This window comes from Stegodyphus dumicola, chromosome 4 (genome assembly GCF_044657685.1).
Source record: "Stegodyphus dumicola isolate Sdum_Otavi_A_Nest chromosome 4, ASM4465768v1".
Lineage (NCBI taxonomy): Eukaryota > Metazoa > Arthropoda > Arachnida > Araneae > Eresidae > Stegodyphus > Stegodyphus dumicola.
In genome coordinates this window covers 14,726,464-14,748,388 of record NC_140771.1, presented here as the reverse complement: position 1 = coordinate 14,748,388, position 21,925 = coordinate 14,726,464, and the positions used below count along the sequence as shown (strand labels likewise).

At 31.2% G+C, this 21,925-nt stretch overlaps 1 protein-coding gene across 2 annotated transcripts in view; it reads left to right on the top strand.

Annotated features, from left to right (window-relative positions):
* Nucleotides 1–21,480, top strand: part of LOC118204174 (E3 ubiquitin-protein ligase RNF220-like) — a 97,343-nt gene extending 75,863 nt beyond the window's left edge. Inside the window, exons 12-16 of one of the 2 annotated variants that reach the window (XM_085814589.1) lie at nucleotides 973–1,007; nucleotides 3,442–3,460; nucleotides 4,150–4,243; nucleotides 4,642–4,716; nucleotides 20,572–21,480. In XM_085814589.1, coding sequence (XP_085670715.1) covers nucleotides 973–1,007; nucleotides 3,442–3,460; nucleotides 4,150–4,243; nucleotides 4,642–4,716; nucleotides 20,572–20,643 — 295 coding nt within the window. In that variant the 3' untranslated portion in view covers nucleotides 20,644–21,480. Of the gene's footprint in view, nucleotides 1–972; nucleotides 1,008–3,441; nucleotides 3,461–4,149; nucleotides 4,244–4,641; nucleotides 4,717–8,096; nucleotides 8,320–20,571 lie in introns of those variants that run through there. The other variant, XM_035376502.2, reaches the window with a different exon arrangement.
* The last annotated feature ends 445 nt before the right edge of the window (nucleotides 21,481–21,925 follow it).

The following is a 21,925-nucleotide window of genomic DNA, read 5'->3' as shown; positions in this document are numbered from 1 at the left end:
ATTAGTAACGCTTTCACATAATTAGTAAACTGGATGCTTTTGTTAGTCAAAGTTTTAAAAGTGATATCAAACACAGATGCTACAAAAAAGTCCACATCAGTTAAATCAGATCTTAAACTGGAATTACAAGCTTATTCAAAATACATGAAAAGCAATCTCTGATGCCCCTTATATAATATACACTAACAATACCCACATGAATAACTGATAATCATCAACAGGTATTACAAGAAAAAACCGAATTCAGATGCATATAACATAGTTTGTATAAATGCCATCTAACAAACTTACTGAATTCACCACCCAGAGAGTATAGTGGTTAGGGGAGGCGACTGTGATACCAAAAAGCTTGGGTTCGAGTCCCGGAGAAGCCATGGATTTGCTCCCTCATAGGAAGAAATAGTGGCTGCCTATTAGGTACTCCCATAATAAAATGACCACCGCTTTTGGTCTTAGTAGTGGCAAAAGACTAAAAATAGCTAGTGCCCACCATGGGGGGGAATTAATAATCAATCTAATTGTTAATCTAATTAATAATTCAATAATTTAATTAAATATCAAGATAATCGCTGAACGTTTTCTAGTAGCCATTTCTATAAGAAAAAAGCGGCAAAAAGTGAAGTTTGAGCGCTAATATAATGTGCCTTCAAATGCTGCAATTTAGTGGACAACTAACGATATCTGTTGGCCAAAACGTAAACTAAACACCTAATACTGTATATAATTTATTTCAATGCTTAAACGGGGAAAAACGGGATGTGCCTCTCAATAAAGGAAGAAAAACATGCCCGCGGAAATCGCGGGATAAGCAAATTTTGCTACATTTGAGTTGCCCATGGAAATCGCGGGATGATCAGCCAGAGGGTTAATGTTTCTCATCATTTTAAAAATTTTTGAAAAATGAAGTTTTTAGATTGCAAAATAATATTATTTTTTAGTTGGGTACATACATTTCTGTATTTTTATTTTTAGAGATGTACCAGATGATTCCAGATCTGTCAGAAACAGTAAGTACACTGTAATTTTCAATATTCATGATCTGTCAACACCTATAATATTGTCATTCATTTAAAAAAAGCATCCCTTTTTGTAACAGTAAGTTAAAAAGGTCTTTGTAAAAATAAGCTAATAAATAACTTTGAAAAAGAAATATTTTTTCCCAACTATTAATCAGTATGAATAACTGTCACTTTCCGCCCCTTGGTTTTTTTTTCTTCTGCCATTAATTATAATCAGTATAATGTTGGATAATCTGTGTCGGTTGTAATTGCTAATCTGTAGCTGTTGCTGTTAATCAAAGTCATATACTCAGTCAGTAAGTTACAAAATAATTGGGTTACCCCCATACTGGTTACGTACACTAAATCATGAAGGGATAGTTAAACAGGTGTTTCCTCATTATTCAGTTACTCAGTACTATTATTATTGATGAATTTGTTCATTCCTATTTTTTGAGCAAGATAATATTAAGGAAACAAAACGAAATATACTTTGATAGCAATCTTAATTCTAAATAGTTGTTAACTCACTCAAAATAGTCTGTAATCTTTTATAAAAAAAAAACTGTAATAAAAAAAACAGTCCTTTCTTTTCTTTTAATGGTTTTAATGTTGCTACATATTATTAAACACAAATAAAAATTCATTAATATGATAATTTACGTGAATAAAAGAAAAGAAAGGACTGTTTTTTTTTACTACAGTTTTTTTTATAAAATATTACAGACTATTTTGAGTGAGTTAACAACTATTTAGAATTAAGATTGCTATCAAAGTATATTTTGTTTTGTTTCCTTAATATTATCTTGCTCAAAAAATAGGAATGAACAAATTCATCAATAATAATAGTATTGAGTAATTGAATAATGAGGAAACACCTGTTTAATTATCCCTTCATCATTTAATGTAAGTAACCAGTGGGGGGGACCCAATTATTTTGTAACTTACTGAATTTGGACTGAGTATATGACTTTGTGACCATTGTTTAAAAATTTCAACTCAGGAAATGAATCAAAATCCTTTAATTTTCAATTTCCTGTAAACATCTGTTTGTTCAATTATGAAAATACTTTTTTTTCATTCATTAATTAGTTGAATGGTGTGAAACAGTGACTTTTAATAAACATCAAAAGTATTGGTTTAGATCAGCGCTTCTGTAACTTTTTTTCCTGCATGACCCCTTTTTATTATCGAGATTTTTTTGCAATCCCAGATTTTAAATATAAAATAAAGGTATAAAAATAAATATTTTTCCACAAATAATTGATTTTTTTTTTTTTTTTTGGTAAGCAATATATATATGAAAAGAAATTTATGGATTCGCTTCAGGTATACAAAAATGAATAAAAGAAAATCGCAGTTTAATGAGACAGATATGCTCATTTTGTACTGCAGAACAAATTAAATGCTAGTGCAATATTTGACAGTGCTAGATGTAAAGCATCTTCATCAATTTTCAGAATTGAGATTTGGATTTAATAAGTGTTAAAGCCGAAGAAGTCATTTCATATAAAAATGTGGTGCTGAATATCAAAGGAACATTTAATGGCATTTCAGAAGCTGTGGGAAACTCAGTTCTAGCTGCAGTCCAGAATTCTGTCAAGGAATTTTTTCAAAACTTCAGTTTTCAGTCATTTGATAGCTCAAAAAATTTCTTGTGGGCTTTATATAACAAGTGATTAATCTCGTTAATGCCAATCAAAAATTGTTTTTGAATCCAAGATAATTTATTGAAATCAGAATTTGATATAAAGTATTTGCAAAACTGTTTCTAGGGCTTTTAATCTATAATAATTTTTGCAATTGAAATTTTGCATTTTTTTATTTCCAGCTTTTTATAAACAAAAGCATTTTGAATTAATCATTTTCTACCCTATTCTTCCAAACATCGATCCCTTCAACAAAGCCTTCAATTTTATTGTCCAAAGTGCTAAAACAGTGGCTCCCTCAAAGTTCCTTCTTGGCTTTTCCATCTTTTCGGTCTAACTTTGACTGCAAGTGCAGGCATATCTATTCTAACCTCCTTGCCAAAAGGCTTGCCTGAGGCTTCTGTTACTACTTCCATATAATTCACACATCACACACGTTTCAGAAACAAATGTTAATGGCATTAACACTATGTCCAAATTTTTCAATAATTACTTTATAAACCTGTTTCTGATATAAAAAAGCAGAAGCCTCAGATAGAATATTGTGAAGCATCAAGCTAAGCACAGTGTATGTATACAAAAATATTTTTAAACAAATGAAAGAATACCTTTCTATATAAAAAGGAAGAAAAATAGAAAAAATGAATTCCATTATGATTTGACCTGTAGTTAAAAAGAATCAAAAAAGCAGATTCCCAAAACATGCATCATACATATATTTATTACATTTATGTCTTATATTATTTAATTTTTTAAATTGTAAATATTTAATAAATCTGCTTTATTTTTTTCAGGTGATATTTCTGCTGCAAAGTGAGTAATATTCTTGATTTTTTTTATTAAATAAACCTATTATATGCAGCTACTTTATGTATTTAAATATGATTATTTTTTTCCTTATAGATGCATAATTATTCATATGCATATTTATATGCAGACTAATTATATAGACAGTATTTACTTTAAAAAAAACACATATTTTTGTTCTAAAATTTGATAATATTTTGTAAATGGATGTTTTGGTAAATGAAATTTAGGATGAAAGGAAGGTGTTTAATTTTTACTGCATAATGTGTACAAACTTCTAGGAGGGTATGTTGCTCAAAAACGGAATGAAATCATATAGCTGAGAAACATTAAAAATGTTATTACAGACAGGTATGAAACTGGAAAATGTTGTCTCAAGAAACTTTTGTTTGCATTTAATATAAATGTTTGGTCCGCAGCATTGATGAAAACTATTCAATAAACTCGCAGCTCATGCCCATTCATCTGGAAGCACAAAGTTACAGGATATTTCTGGAGGACGTATTGCCAGAACTTTAAGTGCATTTATAACTTAACACTTTATTTCAGTAGCTGATTTATAAACTATAAATCACACAAATGTTCACATTTTTTAGCAAATTTCTTTTCGCCATTTTGTTACATATATAAATTTCACTTGATCTCATTGTGTGATGGAATTCTGATATGACGTAGACTTTCTTATCTTTCAACAGAAATTCACCCTCTGACCATGTTGTCTCATCTCTAAAAGAAAAAATTAAAGACCTAGAAGATCAAAGTAAAAGTGTAAAATGCCTTATCTGCATGGTTAGTAATTAATACATTTTTAGACAGCATATTAAAAAAAGTCTAAGAAAATACGCTTGTTTTTATCCGATTTTTATTTTTATTGATGTTCATTTGAAAAACTAACCAATGATTTAATTAGGATGTGTTAAGTATTTCATTTTTACTTTTTATATTTTGTGCACAAGTTTTCATTAACAGTAAGAGTAAATAAATGCATAACAATTTCTCATCTTTTGTTTATATTTTAAATTCCTTAATTTTTGAAAGTTTTTGCATTGAATTTTTGTGTAAGTTAACAGAAAATTTTTGACAATGATGATAAAATTATATTTTAGCAATTTATGGTTTTAATATGCAAGTGCCTTTGTGTAGCTATTAAAAATGAAATTCATTCATTCTTTACTCTTGCTGTACAGGAATCATATACAAAGCCAGTTGTTTCCACTACATGTTGGCACGTACACTGTGAAGAATGTTGGTTGATGACAATGGTGAGTTATATTTTAAAGTTAAAACTCTGAATCTGTTTAGTGAAATTATTATCTAATGAGTATGCCATACTGAGTAATCAATTTTATTAAATACAGACACTGTTGCACTAACAAATGGCCATAATAGCCAAAGAAAATATAACTAGATATTATGATAGCCAACACTTAGAAATTGCAATTGTAATGATTTTATGACCTGTCTATAAAAAAACAATAATAATGGGAAAAAATGTCAGTCACAGGTAGCTTATATGTCCCCTACGTAGTATTAGCGTCCTAATATTTGGTAAAACAGTACATGAGAAAAATGACTGATCTAAATATATTTTAGGTTAAAATCTGAATATTTATATGTAATTCGAATATGCGCAATTCGAATATGAATATGCAATGACCAATGGCTCAGTCACATGGGCCTTGATATGGCAGTATATATGTTAAAAAATTAATATACACAAACATACATGTATATAAATTTTGATTATATATTAGACTACTGTAAAATTCTAAGCAACATGATTAAAAAATGATTTTATTAAATGGCTCATGGATGACTTCACTATTAAACTTGTAAATCATAGAGCTTTTGTAATCTAGACTGCAATTCTTTGGAAACACCTTTCAACCAAGAGTAAAGAGCAATAGTTTTGATTAATTAATAGTCTTAAGTGTTAACATTTAAGACTGTGTTAAATGTGCTATTTTAATCAGTGCACATTGGTTATCTATTAACTGGTAAATATTGTGGCATTTGAATCTTAAATTGCTGTATCATCCAAAAATGTTCCTGTTCAACAATTTGATAAATATATTAGCCAGTTTTTTTATGTGTACATCAACATTTATGCATACTCTTTAAGCTAAATATGTTAAAAATGCTTCATTTTAAAATATAGTGTTACTACTATCTTTCCAAAACATGTCATTATTATACATATATTTAGAATTTAATTGTTGCATTATAGTATAACGGAACTTTTTCTTAATTATAAATTTAAATGATTATGCATGCTCTAAGGGGAAGTTTTGAAAATTAGAGCAGAATTTATGAAGTTTATATCTTATACATAATATACAGCAATATTTCTTAGCCAGAACCCTTGCATTTCACAACACTTTTTCTGGATGATCATGTATTTTTGAGTCATAATGGAGAGACATCTTGAGACATGATTGTTATTTCGAGGATCATTCATAATAAAATTCAATTAAAAATATTTGATATAAAAATAAAGGATTTAAATAGGTTTTAAAACAATCAGCAATGTGTTAAAGAATTCAGTAAAAAAAAATCATGTATTATATACCCTACCTGCCATCTCTCAGAGTTTTTCATCTGATCTCCTGGTAGATTGATCACAGAATATCCTAGGTTTTTAATTAAACCTTTACCAAGGAAAATGTTCCCCAGCAATAAATGAAATAGTCCAGAGTTTTCGCCACACCTCTTAATTTTTCTGATTAAATTTTGTCTGATCTGAATTATTTTATCTACTGTAGATATTTGTAGAACTTTTTATAAAGATTAAACCAATTTTAATCATTTAATATTTGTACTTAATTTTGTTTTACACTAATTATATGATATATTACTATGTTTATCCATAGAATCTAATATCTTATATGTACTTATATGTACAAATTGTGCCAATTTGGTGATTCATCGCGAAATATGTGTTTAACTAAAATATTGTTGGCAGCATTTAAATTCAGTCCTCTTTATTACATTAAAAAAACTTTTCGGAACATTTTTTAGTGCATCTCTACATTTGTCAACATAATTTTTTATACATAAATTTATTACTTTTATGCTAATTTTTTACTAATATAATAACATTGTTGAATATCATTAAAATTAATGTATTGAATTATATTTTTAGAAAAATAACATTAAAAAATCTGAAATCTTTCAGATTTTATATTATGCCCAAAAGGACTTTTTTTAACATTTTGTATGTTACCTTTATTTGTTAATTATCATGTTCTTTGCACTTAAGCCATAAAATTCAATTCAAGAGCAATACAGCAAAATATTTAAAAGAGCATATCTTTAGAATTTTTGATACACAGTCTCATGCGCAGGAGAGGAAAAAAAACATTTTTTCAGTGTTGCCGTTGCTCACTATGAAATGGTTGAGTTTCTTAATCAAAAACTCATAATTTCTTTCCAGAATATGAAATAGATAATAAAACAAATTCCAAATTTGGGCTTCCAGATGCCCATATACAGGTGGAGACATACGTTATTCAAAATCTGATGGCACTAGATACCATTGTTTTATCACAATGTGAGAAACACATACATTAATGTAGATTCTTCAATATTTAATTTCTTTAATATAATACAGGGATCTAATATTTGGTGGCAACAATTTAAAAAGTGATTCGCTGTTTATAGTGAATCAACGCAAAATGGCAAAACGAAATTAATATAGCCCTTCTGGGCAAATTGCCCCTTTGGGTTGATAAAACATTTTTATTTTCTGTCATATTTTAAAGTTGTTCATCATTCAGTTTAATGACTTATAAATTCTATATGCTTATGGTTCTGAAAAATAAACAAGGTAACAAAAGTTATGAAGCAACAGGTTTCGATTGATTTTTTAGATAAGCAAAATGCTACTGTAATTATTTTAAAATTAATTTCATTTATTTGCTTTTACATTTTTTATTTTAAGATCTTCTCACCTTGTAATTGTTTCAAAATATTCAGCTATGTGTCAGTTTTCTTTGTAAAATCCACTTTATTATTTTTTCCCCTCTGAATTTTTTCAAAAATCTTCTGTTACTCTTACAGAGTTGGCAGGTATGGTAGTGAGTTGGCTGTTGAGGCAATTTTTCTCTAAAAACTATGTACTTTGGAATGTTATAGTAAGATCTGAAAGCTAAACCCACAGTTATTGGTTAAAAATCCAGAACAAAGCCTCTGACAATTTTTTTTAAAGTATTCCTAGAATTAACAAAGAATAAACATGTTTTACAGGAAGAATACTGTGAATTTCTCTTATTATGCGGAGAAATTTTGAAAAATAGCTGTGGAACCAAAGTTATTTTAATTTTCTGCTTTTGATCCAGAAATCTTTCTTTATTTTCTGTTTTATATTTTCATGCTTTTCACTGCACACAAACTAGGGAAAATGCAAAAGGGGTTTTAATCCTATCATATGCATAGACTTCTATGAAAAGGAGTTTCTTTCTTAATAAAAATGTTGAAAATTAATAACTTAAAAATTCATATTATATATATATTTTAGTGCACTATAAATCATTTCAGGTAGTTTTTTTGGAGTTATTCTCAATATTAACGTTATTAAAGAAATAAAATTAGGAATGCCTTCTGCACATTCTAAATACATAATTTTTTTTTTTTTTTTTTGAAGAACAAAAATCTACTCTGAAAATTCAAAGATGAAGAGAAAAGTTATTGAGGAAAAATTGATTACAGATGAATTGAACAGCAGATGAAGTAGAGACTGTTGGAAACATAGATTTGTTTATTAAAGCAAATGAACTTAGATAAGGTGTTAAAAAGAAGAAATGTTTTTCACAGTTAAAAATCTCTGCCTACCAAATTCTATAATTGTTGTATTAAGAATCATCACTAAATAGTTGACTGAATCTTTTCTTCCTCACAAACATTTTTATAACTTTTTTCATTGTTGATAGTGATATTTCCTGCATTTAAACCATACTACCCATTAATTGATTAATAATTGAGGCATTGCCCTTGCAGTTAAGACTGTATCTTCTTCATTTAGTATATCTTGAATATTCCATTAATCAGAAAAAATTGCTGTTCTTTTCCATCAAAGCCATACAATGCCAATACAAATATTTCCTTGCCATTAGGTCTATTCACTGTAATTTGGATTCTTTCTTAACACAAGCATGTTTTTTTTTTTTTTTTTTTTTTTTTTTTTTTCATTTAATGATAGTTTTTTTCCCAATTGAAATGGATTTCTATGATTTGAGATTTGCCAAGGGAAGAAAAAGTGGCTGTCTTGTTTCTTCAAGAAACAAGTATTCTGCACAAGGAAAGTTTTTGAATAATCATTTCATAAAATTAAAATGTAGTAAGCAAAAATTGTAAATATAGATTTTGCTATCTATTAATTGATGATCATTGGGCTGATTGTTGCATATACAGTCCCAAGAAAAGCATAAAATCTTTCATTAAAAAAAGAAAAGAAATATCTTTCATTACAATTTTCATTTTAATAAGATAGCGATAATAATAACAGACTAAACAAAATAATAAGCTCAATCAATTCAGAAAATTAAGGAAGAGCACAATTCACAGTGGAGCTTAAGGGGATTGTAATTTAATTTTCTCATTTCCTCCCTACTGTGCTAATAAAATAGCCAGTTTGTGTAACCTTGTACTCTGCATGTGTAACATTCCACTTCAAACAAGCATTGGCATACCTGCCAACCTCTAAAGATAAAACTTCAGAAGATTTCTCCCCCAAATTCAGAAGATTTCTCCAAAATTCAGAAGAACACGAAGAATTAATATCATGCTTTGATATTAAAAAAATAACAATTTATACAAATAGAAAAAAGAAAATTGTACTTACATTAGTAAATCTCAATTAAGTAGTAACTAAAAAATTTATTAGGAAACATTAAACAAGAACTTAATACTAATTCAGAAGTCAAACAACAAAAATCAGCGTTAATTTACAAAATTTTCACAGGACTAGTTTCGATGGTTTTACCGAACCATCATCTTCAGCTGCAAAACCGCAAATGAACAAGATAGGAAATAATGTTTAGATAAGATAAGAAAGCCTGGACAAGAATAAGCAAGTGGCGCCATCTGTTGGCGAAACCAGAACTAAAACATGATTTCTCTAAAAGCCGAAGGCAAATTTGGATTGGAATTAGGATCGTTAACTAGAACAGAAAGATTTTTATGAATGTGAAATGCCTCTAGAAAATCCAGTTCTCCAATGGAAGATGTTTTTTGAATAATTTTGGCAGCAGAAAAATTGAAAGTGTGATTTTTGGACCAACAATGTTGAGCAACAGAAGACTTCTGTGTTTCCTTTTTTCTAACATATGCCTCATGTTCTTTGACGCGAAATTTTAAGGCTCTCTTAGTTTGGCCAATGTAAATTAAACCGCACTGGCAAGGAATCCTATAAATACCCCAGGAATTCATATCCGGAATGGGGTCCTTGAGTATAGAAGTTGGAATTTTATTGATGGGAGAGTAAACAACCCGAAAGTTAAATTTCTGCAAAATATGTGCAACTTTATAGCTAATTGATGGAAAGAAGGGAATGACAACAGAATTTTTATAATCTCCTAAAATAAGAGTGTGGCTTTTTGGGTGTTGAGATGAGAATTTTTTAACTGCTTGATTAATAATGTTGGGTGAAAAGTCCCTGTCAATAGCTATTGCTTTTAAATAATTTAGCTCTTCATCAAGGGCTAGTTTGGAGGAGCAAACTTGAAGAGCACGGAAAACATAGGAATAAAATGAAGCTAACTTTTGTTTAGTCGGATGACATGATTTAAAGTGTGGTGGAAGGCAAACCGATGAAGGTTTACGGTAAACTGTAGTACTGAAGTTGGATGTGTTACGTGTGACCAGAATGTCGAGAAACGGAAGAGAATTGCAAGTCTCAAGTTCAAAAGTGAACTGAATAGCAGGATCAATAGAGTTCATTGTTGAAAGAACTCTATTTAAATCATCTTTATTACCTTTAAACAGGGTAAAAGTATCGTCTACGTAGCGGAACCATGCCGGGAAGTTTAAAGTTTCAAACAATTTTGATTCATAATAATGCATGTAGATATCAGCCAGGATGGGACTGAGGGGGCTTCCCATGGCTAATCCCTCAGTTTGCTTGTAATATTTATTTTGGAAAACAAAATGTGTTTGTTTCAAACAGAGTTGAGTGAGAGAAATTAGCTCATCAATTTCGATGCAAGAGAAATGAAATTCGCTAAGTCTGGTTTCTAGACATCTTAATGCACCCTCCACTGGGACATTGGTGAATAATGATTTTACATCAAAAGAAACCATGAGTAAATTACGAGGAGAAATGTTTTTAACCTTTTTTACAAACTCTATTGAATTTTTTATGGTGTAAATGTTATTGTCTAATAGAGTGGAAAATCTAGAAACTAAATATTTAGCTAATGGATACGAGGCAGTACCTAAATTTGATACAATAGGGCGGAAAGGAATACCACTTTTATGAATTTTGGGAAGAGCATATAATCTGGCACAATTCGCAACAGATGGGATAAGCGAATGTTTTAAGTTGCTTGAAATGATTTGCGAAGATTTGATCGCAGTTTTTATTTTGGATAAGTCCGAAGGTGAAGGATCTTTAGGGATCGGATTATATGGTCCTCCGTTTAAGAGTTTAGTGACACCATTGATGTAAGTGTTCTTATCCATGACGACTATCTGGCCACCTTTGTCGGCTTTTGAAATGACAATATCCGGGTTAGAATGAATCTCGCGCATTGTAGCTCTTTCTCTCGCAGTTAGATTTGGTTTCAAAGGTTTATTATTGAATTTCACATTATGAGCGATAAGATGCCTAATCATTTCTTTCTGTGAATCTGAAACTTTACTGAACTTGAAAGCTTTTTCGATAGGAGCCAAAATCTTTGGAATCGAGGGTTTACATGTTTGTGAGAAGTTAAAATTATATTTTAGAATTCTCTCTTGTTCTTCTGAAAGACTAACATTAGAAATATTAACTATTGGCTTGATGTTTACAATGGGAAGATTTTTTGAACTATTTGAACTGGAAGACTGTAAAAGAAGTTTTTCGAATTTAACTGCAAGGGTGTTTTTATGACGGTTAACTGCATTCTCCGTTCTAGACCAAGACTTTTGTTCAAGGGCAGTGAATTTTGGATATGTTTTAGCGAGTTCCAGATGAAGCTTATAGAGTTCATGTTCAATTTTGGACAATTGTTGACGTGTAAGTTTGCAATTTAACAGAATTCTTGAAACGCGACTCGAAGGTTTTTGATTAGACTTGATTTGAATAAAATTGGGGATCAATTTTTTACATTTACATTTAAGTAAAAAGTCAAGATGATTCAGGGATTTTTGCCGTTTCAAGCGTAATTTAGTGAAACGATTAACGGATGAAGGCATGATAAACAATGCAGAAAATCAAACTAAATTAACTGAGCAATAATAAAGTACACACAAAATAGCAGAAAAATCCCTCACTGAAATGAATAGAAAACAAAATGTTTGTAAGCAAAATGCATGAAATCAGACAAGCAAAGCACAATATCCAAATGTACAAAACATAAACATAACTTGAATATTGCAAAAATGTACTCACCGAAACTCCTACAATCACAAAATGGCGGCCACACCACGTGCAAAAAAGATCGCAAAATGTAAGCCTGTTTGGGGCTTCTATAATTAAGACACAATAACACGCCGAATAAATACTAATTCAGAAGTCAAACAACAAAAATCAGCGTTAATTTACAAAATTTTCACAGGACTAGTTTCGATGGTTTTACCGAACCATCATCTTCAGCTGCAAAACCGCAAATGAACAAGATAGGAGATAATGTTTAGATAAGATAAGAAAGCCTGGACAAGAATAAGCAAGTGGCGCCATCTGTTGGCGAAACCAGAACTAAAACATAATTTCTCTAAGAGCCGAAGGCAAATTTGGATTGGAATTAGGATCGTTAACTAGAACAGAAAGATTTTTATGAATGTGAAATGCCTCTAGAAAATCCAGTTCTCCAATGGAAGATGTTTTTTGAATAATTTTGGCAGCAGAAAAATTGAAAGTGTGATTTTCGGACCAACAATGTTGAGCAACAGAAGACTTCTGTGTTTCCTTTTTTCTAACATATGCCTCATGTTCTTTGACGCGAAATTTTAAGGCTCTCTTAGTTTGGCCAATGTAAATTAAACCGCACTGGCAAGGAATCCTATAAATACCCCAGGAATTCATATCCGGAATGGGGTCCTTGAGTATAGAAGTTGGAATTTTATTGATGGGAGAGTAAACAACCCGAAAGTTAAATTTCTGCAAAATATGTGCAACTTTATAGCTAATTGATGGAAAGAAGGGAATGACAACAGAATTTTTATAATCTCCTAAAATAAGAGTGTGGCTTTTTGGGTGTTGAGATGAGAATTTTTTAACTGCTTGATTAATAATGTTGGGTGAAAAGTCCCTGTCAATAGCTATTGCTTTTAAATAATTTAGCTCTTCATCAAGGGCTAGTTTGGAGGAGCAAACTTGAAGAGCACGGAAAACATAGGAATAAAATGAAGCTAACTTTTGTTTAGTCGGATGACATGATTTAAAGTGTGGTGGAAGGCAAACCGATGAAGGTTTACGGTAAACTGTAGTACTGAAGTTGGATGTGTTACGTGTGACCAGAATGTCGAGAAACGGAAGAGAATTGCAAGTCTCAAGTTCAAAAGTGAACTGAATAGCAGGATCAATAGAGTTCATTGTTGAAAGAACTCTATTTAAATCATCTTTATTACCTTTAAACAGGGTAAAAGTATCGTCTACGTAGCGGAACCATGCCGGGAAGTTTAAAGTTTCAAACAATTTTGATTCATAATAATGCATGTAGATATCAGCCAGGATGGGACTGAGGGGGCTTCCCATGGCTAATCCCTCAGTTTGCTTGTAATATTTATTTTGGAAAACAAAATGTGTTTGTTTCAAACAGAGTTGAGTGAGAGAAATTAGCTCATCAATTTCGATGCAAGAGAAATGAAATTCGCTAAGTCTGGTTTCTAGACATCTTAATGCACCCTCCACTGGGACATTGGTGAATAATGATTTTACATCAAAAGAAACCATGAGTAAATTACGAGGAGAAATGTTTTTAACCTTTTTTACAAACTCTATTGAATTTTTTATGGTGTAAATGTTATTGTCTAATAGAGTGGAAAATCTAGAAACTAAATATTTAGCTAATGGATACGAGGCAGTACCTAAATTTGATACAATAGGGCGGAAAGGAATACCACTTTTATGAATTTTGGGAAGAGCATATAATCTGGCACAATTCGCAACAGATGGGATAAGCGAATGTTTTAAGTTGCTTGAAATGATTTGCGAAGATTTGATCGCAGTTTTTATTTTGGATAAGTCCGAAGGTGAAGGATCTTTAGGGATCGGATTATATGGTCCTCCGTTTAAGAGTTTAGTGACACCATTGATGTAAGTGTTCTTATCCATGACGACTATCTGGCCACCTTTGTCGGCTTTTGAAATGACAATATCCGGGTTAGAATGAATCTCGCGCATTGTAGCTCTTTCTCTCGCAGTTAGATTTGGTTTCAAAGGTTTATTATTGAATTTCACATTATGAGCGATAAGATGCCTAATCATTTCTTTCTGTGAATCTGAAACTTTACTGAACTTGAAAGCTTTTTCGATAGGAGCCAAAATCTTTGGAATCGAGGGTTTACATGTTTGTGAGAAGTTAAAATTATATTTTAGAATTCTCTCTTGTTCTTCTGAAAGACTAACATTAGAAATATTAACTATTGGCTTGATGTTTACAATGGGAAGATTTTTTGAACTACTTGAACTGGAAGACTGTAAAAGAAGTTTTTCGAATTTAACTGCAAGGGTGTTTTTATGACGGTTAACTGCATTCTCCGTTCTAGACCAAGACTTTTGTTCAAGGGCAGTGAATTTTGGATATGTTTTAGCGAGTTCCAGATGAAGCTTATAGAGTTCATGTTCAATTTTGGACAATTGTTGACGTGTAAGTTTGCAATTTAACAGAATTCTTGAAACGCGACTCGAAGGTTTTTGATTAGACTTGATTTGAATAAAATTGGGGATCAATTTTTTACATTTACATTTAAGTAAAAAGTCAAGATGATTCAGGGATTTTTGCCGTTTCAAGCGTAATTTAGTGAAACGATTAACGGATGAAGGCATGATAAACAATGCAGAAAATCAAACTAAATTAACTGAGCAATAATAAAGTACACACAAAATAGCAGAAAAATCCCTCACTGAAATGAATAGAAAACAAAATGTTTGTAAGCAAAATGCATGAAATCAGACAAGCAAAGCACAATATCCAAATGTACAAAACATAAACATAACTTGAATATTGCAAAAATGTACTCACCGAAACTCCTACAATCACAAAATGGCGGCCACACCACGTGCAAAAAAGATCGCAAAATGTAAGCCTGTTTGGGGCTTCTATAATTAAGACACAATAACACGCCGAATAAATACTAATTCAGAAGTCAAACAACAAAAATCAGCGTTAATTTACAAAATTTTCACAGGACTAGTTTCGATGGTTTTACCGAACCATCATCTTCAGCTGCAAAACCGCAAATGAACAAGATAGGAGATAATGTTTAGATAAGATAAGAAAGCCTGGACAAGAATAAGCAAGTGGCGCCATCTGTTGGCGAAACCAGAACTAAAACATAATTTCTCTAAGAGCCGAAGGCAAATTTGGATTGGAATTAGGATCGTTAACTAGAACAGAAAGATTTTTATGAATGTGAAATGCCTCTAGAAAATCCAGTTCTCCAATGGAAGATGTTTTTTGAATAATTTTGGCAGCAGAAAAATTGAAAGTGTGATTTTCGGACCAACAATGTTGAGCAACAGAAGACTTCTGTGTTTCCTTTTTTCTAACATATGCCTCATGTTCTTTGACGCGAAATTTTAAGGCTCTCTTAGTTTGGCCAATGTAAATTAAACCGCACTGGCAAGGAATCCTATAAATACCCCAGGAATTCATATCCGGAATGGGGTCCTTGAGTATAGAAGTTGGAATTTTATTGATGGGAGAGTAAACAACCCGAAAGTTAAATTTCTGCAAAATATGTGCAACTTTATAGCTAATTGATGGAAAGAAGGGAATGACAACAGAATTTTTATAATCTCCTAAAATAAGAGTGTGGCTTTTTGGGTGTTGAGATGAGAATTTTTTAACTGCTTGATTAATAATGTTGGGTGAAAAGTCCCTGTCAATAGCTATTGCTTTTAAATAATTTAGCTCTTCATCAAGGGCTAGTTTGGAGGAGCAAACTTGAAGAGCACGGAAAACATAGGAATAAAATGAAGCTAACTTTTGTTTAGTCGGATGACATGATTTAAAGTGTGGTGGAAGGCAAACCGATGAAGGTTTACGGTAAACTGTAGTACTGAAGTTGGATGTGTTACGTGTGACCAGAATGTCGAGAAACGGAAGAGAATTGCAAGTCTCAAGTTCAAAAGTGAACTGAATAGCAGGATCAATAGAGTTCATTGTTGAAAGAACTCTATTTAAATCATCTTTATTACCTTTAAACAGGGTAAAAGTATCGTCTACGTAGCGGAACCATGCCGGGAAGTTTAAAGTTTCAAACAATTTTGATTCATAATAATGCATGTAGATATCAGCCAGGATGGGACTGAGGGGGCTTCCCATGGCTAATCCCTCAGTTTGCTTGTAATATTTATTTTGGAAAACAAAATGTGTTTGTTTCAAACAGAGTTGAGTGAGAGAAATTAGCTCATCAATTTCGATGCAAGAGAAATGAAATTCGCTAAGTCTGGTTTCTAGACATCTTAATGCACCCTCCACTGGGACATTGGTGAATAATGATTTTACATCAAAAGAAACCATGAGTAAATTACGAGGAGAAATGTTTTTAACCTTTTTTACAAACTCTATTGAATTTTTTATGGTGTAAATGTTATTGTCTAATAGAGTGGAAAATCTAGAAACTAAATATTTAGCTAATGGATACGAGGCAGTACCTAAATTTGATACAATAGGGCGGAAGGGAATACGACTTTTATGAATTTTGGGAAGAGCATATAATCTGGCACAATTCGCAAAAGATGGGATAAGCGAATGTTTTAAGTTGCTTGAAATGATTTGCGAAGATTTGATCGCAGTTTTTATTTTGGATAAGTCCGAAAGTGAAGGATCTTTAGGGATCGGATTATATGGTCCTCCGTTTAAGAGTTTAGTGACACCATCGATGTAAGTGTTCTTATCCATGACGACTATCTGGCCACCTTTGTCGGCTTTTGAAATGACAATATCCGGGTTAGAATGAATCTCGCGCATTGTAGCTCTTTCTCTCGCAGTTAGATTTGGTTTCAAAGGTTTATTATTGAATTTCACATTATGAGCGATAAGATGCCTAATCATTTCTTTCTGTGAATCTGAAACTTTACTGAACTTGAAAGCTTTTTCGATAGGAGCCAAAATCTTTGGAATCGAGGGTTTACAGGTTTGTGAGAAGTTAAAATTATATTTTAGAATTCTCTCTTGTTCTTCTGAAAGACTAACATTAGAAATATTAACTATTGGCTTGATGTTTACAATGGGAAGATTTTTTGAACTACTTGAACTGGAAGACTGTAAAAGAAGTTTTTCGAATTTAACTGCAAGGGTGTTTTTATGACGGTTAACTGCATTCTCCGTTCTAGACCAAGACTTTTGTTCAAGGGCAGTGAATTTTGGATATGTTTTAGCGAGTTCCAGATGAAGCTTATAGAGTTCATGTTCAATTTTGGACAATTGTTGATGTGTATCCCTTATCACGGACCGAAGTAAGGCAAGTTTGCAATTTAACAGAACTTCCCGGCATGGTTCCGCTACGTAGACGATACTTTTACCCTGTTTGAAGGTAATAAAGATGATTTAAATAGAGTTCTTTCAACAATGAATTCTATTGATTCTGCTATTCAGTTCACTTTTGAACTTGAGACTTGCAATTCTCTTCCGTTTCTCGACATTCTGGTCACACGTAACACATCCAACTTCAGTACTACAGTTTACCGTAAACCTTCATCGGTTTGCCTTCCACCACACTTTAAATCATGTCATCCGACTAAACAAAAGTTAGCTTCATTTTATTCCTATGTTTTCCGTGCTCTTCAAGTTTGCTCCTCCAAACTAGCCCTTGATGAAGAACTAAATTATTTAAAAGCAATAGCTATTGACAGGGACTTTTCACCCAACATTATTAATCAAGCAGTTAAAAAATTCTCATCTCAACACCCAAAAAGCCACACTCTTATTTTAGGAGATTATAAAAATTCTGTTGTCATTCCCTTCTTTCCATCAATTAGCTATAAAGTTGCACATATTTTGCAGAAATTTAACTTTCGGGTTGTTTACTCTCCCATCAATAAAATTCCAACTTCTATACTCAAGGACCCCATTCCGGATATGAATTCCTGGGGTATTTATAGGATTCCTTGCCAGTGCGGTTTAATTTACATTGGCCAAACTAAGAGAGCCTTAAAATTTCGCGTCAAAGAACATGAGGCATATGTTAGAAAAAAGGAAACACAGAAGTCTTCTGTTGCTCAACATTGTTGGTCCGAAAATCACACTTTCAATTTTTCTGCTGCCAAAATTATTCAAAAAACATCTTCCATTGGAGAACTGGATTTTCTAGAGGCATTTCACATTCATAAAAATCTTTCTGTTCTAGTTAACGATCCTAATTCCAATCCAAATTTGCCTTCGGCTCTTAGAGAAATTATGTTTTAGTTCTGGTTTCGCCAACAGATGGCGCCACTTGCTTATTCTTGTCCAGGCTTTCTTATCTTATCTAAACATTATCTCCTATCTTGTTCATTTGCGGTTTTGCAGCTGAAGATGATGGTTCGGTAAAACCATCGAAACTAGTCCTGTGAAAATTTTGTAAATTAACGCTGATTTTTGTTGTTTGACTTCTGAATTAGTATTTATTCGGCGTGTTATTGTGTCTTAATTCAAGAACTTAATGTTACACAAAAAATTATTGCAATGAATTTAGAGTGCATTTTTTGGCTTTAGCCAAAAATTCTTTGGAAAATTTCCTGTCATAACAATTAGTTTCCTCATAACATTTAGCAATTAAAATGTTTTCTAGAGTTTTTGGTGAAATTGAAGAACGAAACATAGTTTTGTTTTTCTTCACAACACTGAAGACTCTCGCACTCAGCATTACTGTGTGGAATTACGAGAATAGCACATAAAACTCTTGCTAGTCTATCATATTTTGGCGTTCCATCAGCTTTTTTTATTCTTTTTAAGGTACCAATGAGGACATCAAGTCTATCTTCTCCAGAACTGGCAAAGTCTTCAAACTGTGTAAACATTAACTCTGCCAAAATGATATCGGCATCCGAATTTGAAAAAAAATCATCCACTTTCTTTGACGTTGTCGAAGCCGAAGCATTAACTTCATGCTTTTTAGACTTAACATGCTTCACAATGTCGCTTCTTCCACCGTGACTTATTATGAAGTCACACACGCACACGTTGCAAAATGCATAGTTATTTCCTTTGAAGGATTCTTTAATTGTTGGAAATTCGGCTTTGTAGGCAGGCCGAAAATATTGAGAATACGTTTTTTTTTAACTCATTTCGTAACAACAACGTATTAAGAAAATTCGTAGCACGTGAAAAGAAAAAAAAAAAAAAAAAAAAACAGAATGCGACAATCCACGCTAAAAAAATAATCTGGCGCCCACAAAGAAAAGAGTGGGAGAAACAAGTTCAGCGCATTGGATTAGCTGGTTAAGCAGTGAGTTGGGAGAAACCGCAGGTTACTGGATTCGAAGTAGTCGGTAGTTAGCGGTAAAACACAATGCAATTGGCAAAAAATTCTAAAATTTCGACAAAAATCACTAAAAACACTTGAAAAAGGAAAAAAATCGTAAAAAATGGATTACGATCGTAAAATCGTAAAGACAAACGCATTTTCGTAAAAGTTGGCAGGTATGCATTGGTCTTTTATTATATACAGAGATTGAAAAGATAGAAATATAAGCTAGAAAAATGGTGCTTCCCACCTACAATCATTCAAGGACACACACACACACAAAAAAAAAAAAAAAAAAATCTTGTTCTTAAGGTGGCAACTGTTTATAAGTAAAACAACATGTAAAATCCTGTAATGTAGGATCCTATAAACAGCATGTACTATTTCCTCACAATGATGATTATGAAGTAAAATGAATCTTGGTTAATCAGACCAAAAATAGATTTGTGGCACATTAACTTTTTTAAGTGTGATATTCTTTATTCCTGTATTGCTGGAAAAAAGGAAACTTTCCTTTAAAAAAAATATGTGTAAGGTTTATTCTGATTATTCAGCATCTGGATTTCAGGATTTTTTTGCTGTAAATGTAATACCTGTTACTGTATCCTGCAATATTTCCTCAGACTGTGTAGTGTTTTTTTAATGACCACTTTAAAAAAAAATTAGTTTTAATGTAAATCTCGTTGTAAATATACTATCATAACTGTAAAATATGAATATTTCTGGAACTTATTTTCCTAATTAAATGTTAATTGGTTTATAATTTTCAGAAAGTTAACTTTATTCTCATATTTGTTTTACAGTTATGTTAAAGAATAATGCCTTCTATGTATACTTCCATTTTCTTATAATAGTTTACAAATGTGAAGTTAGTTGTATATATAGTTAGCTGCCTTAGTTTATTCAATTTGCATTTACTGATAAATTCTTAATTTTCATTAATGATCCCTAAGGTTTCTTAATGTGCAGAAATGTGTACAAACTGGTACACAGCTTTTTCTAATTCTATTAACTCATAATCGGACATTAGTCGATTATTTTGATAAAAATATAATTCCATTTTTTTAAAATTATTATTAAAATTGATTGTATAAATTAAAGAATAAATATAAAATGCTATCCGAATTTTTAATACAATAATTTGTGTACTGATTTTTATAAATAGCCCATTGGCCTGTAAAAAGATTGAAAGCCATTACAAAATTTATCTAAATATTATGCAAAATAAAATTATAAGCATTTATTTCAGCTAAAAGCAAAAAATGTATGAAGTTTAAAATATAAATATTACCATTATTTTTTTACAGGGTGTCAAGAAACTTTGTCCACAGTGTAACATGATAGTTTTCCCATCCGATTTAAGAAAAATATATTTGTGAAGATTTCCATAACACTTGTATATATGTAAATTTTAATATATATTTTCACTTAGTTCTTTGCTGTTGTACAAAAATCGTTGCTTATGTGTTATGTTTATTTGTCAGAAAAGAATAAAAATATATAAAATCTTAAGTAAAATATTAAGTTTTATGATTTTCAGAATTGATTCAATTAAATAAATTCTAAAATCAACATATATAGAATATATTAAATTGGCCTATGTTTAAACTTGTTGAAAAGATTATTTCCTTTTTTCCCCCATAATTTGTCTCTTCAGCCTCCCCCTTTTCAAATACACTGCCAGTCTTTAGTTTGGCCATTGGTTTAGTTGCAGAGAATTGATATGCATGTACACAATCTCAATTTAAAATAAATCAGCATAAATTCGCATTCTTTGTAGAACTGTTTAAAAGTATCTTCAAAATTAGCATGGTTAATTTTTTAAGATTTAAAATGATAAGAAATATATTATACTTAATTATATATTTTTTATGAATCAATATAATCTGTTATTAAATATGATAAGAACAGAATGCTGTCATAAATGCAGAACAAGTCCACATGACAAATACACTACATTAAAAAAATAAAAATTTAATGATTAAGAAGTGATTACTCAGTCGCATAGGCAGAATTTGCCATACTTTTTAGAACGTAGCAAAATATGAGGGAAATGGAATACAGTCAAAAGTCGTTAATCTGGACTCGTCGAGACTTCGGCCATTCCGGATTATAGCTCATCAGTTTAAATCTGGTAAACTGGCAAGCAGAAATTATAAAATTAAAAATATGAAACCGTAATTTACGAAATAAAGAACAATTATGATCTAAAGTGTATCAAAAGTTACAAAAAAAAAAAAAAGCTTAATATTTATTTGTTTACTTTATTAAACATTTCTTTTAATGTAAGTTGTTTCGTTTTTTATGTGATAATACATTTTCTTTAATTCTATAAACAGACATAATTTCTTGTTCAGTTACAGAGTTCCGCTGTTCAAGTCCTATAATTGCTGTGTCGAGAATACTGACTAATTTGTCAATCGAAATTTTTTTGTTTTCAATAACTTCTGTTACTTTCTTCGCTATCGGAAGCGAATTATAATGACGAGGAATTTGATTTAAATCATATCAAAGACGGAGTACATCGAGATGAAATACTACATTTAGTAAGGAATTATAAGCGAAATAAAATAAAAACATCTGCTCTGAAGATAAGGATTGTGCTGACAGATCAACTTCCAATTCATTGCGTGCCACGGCGTTAAAGATAAACAAAGGATA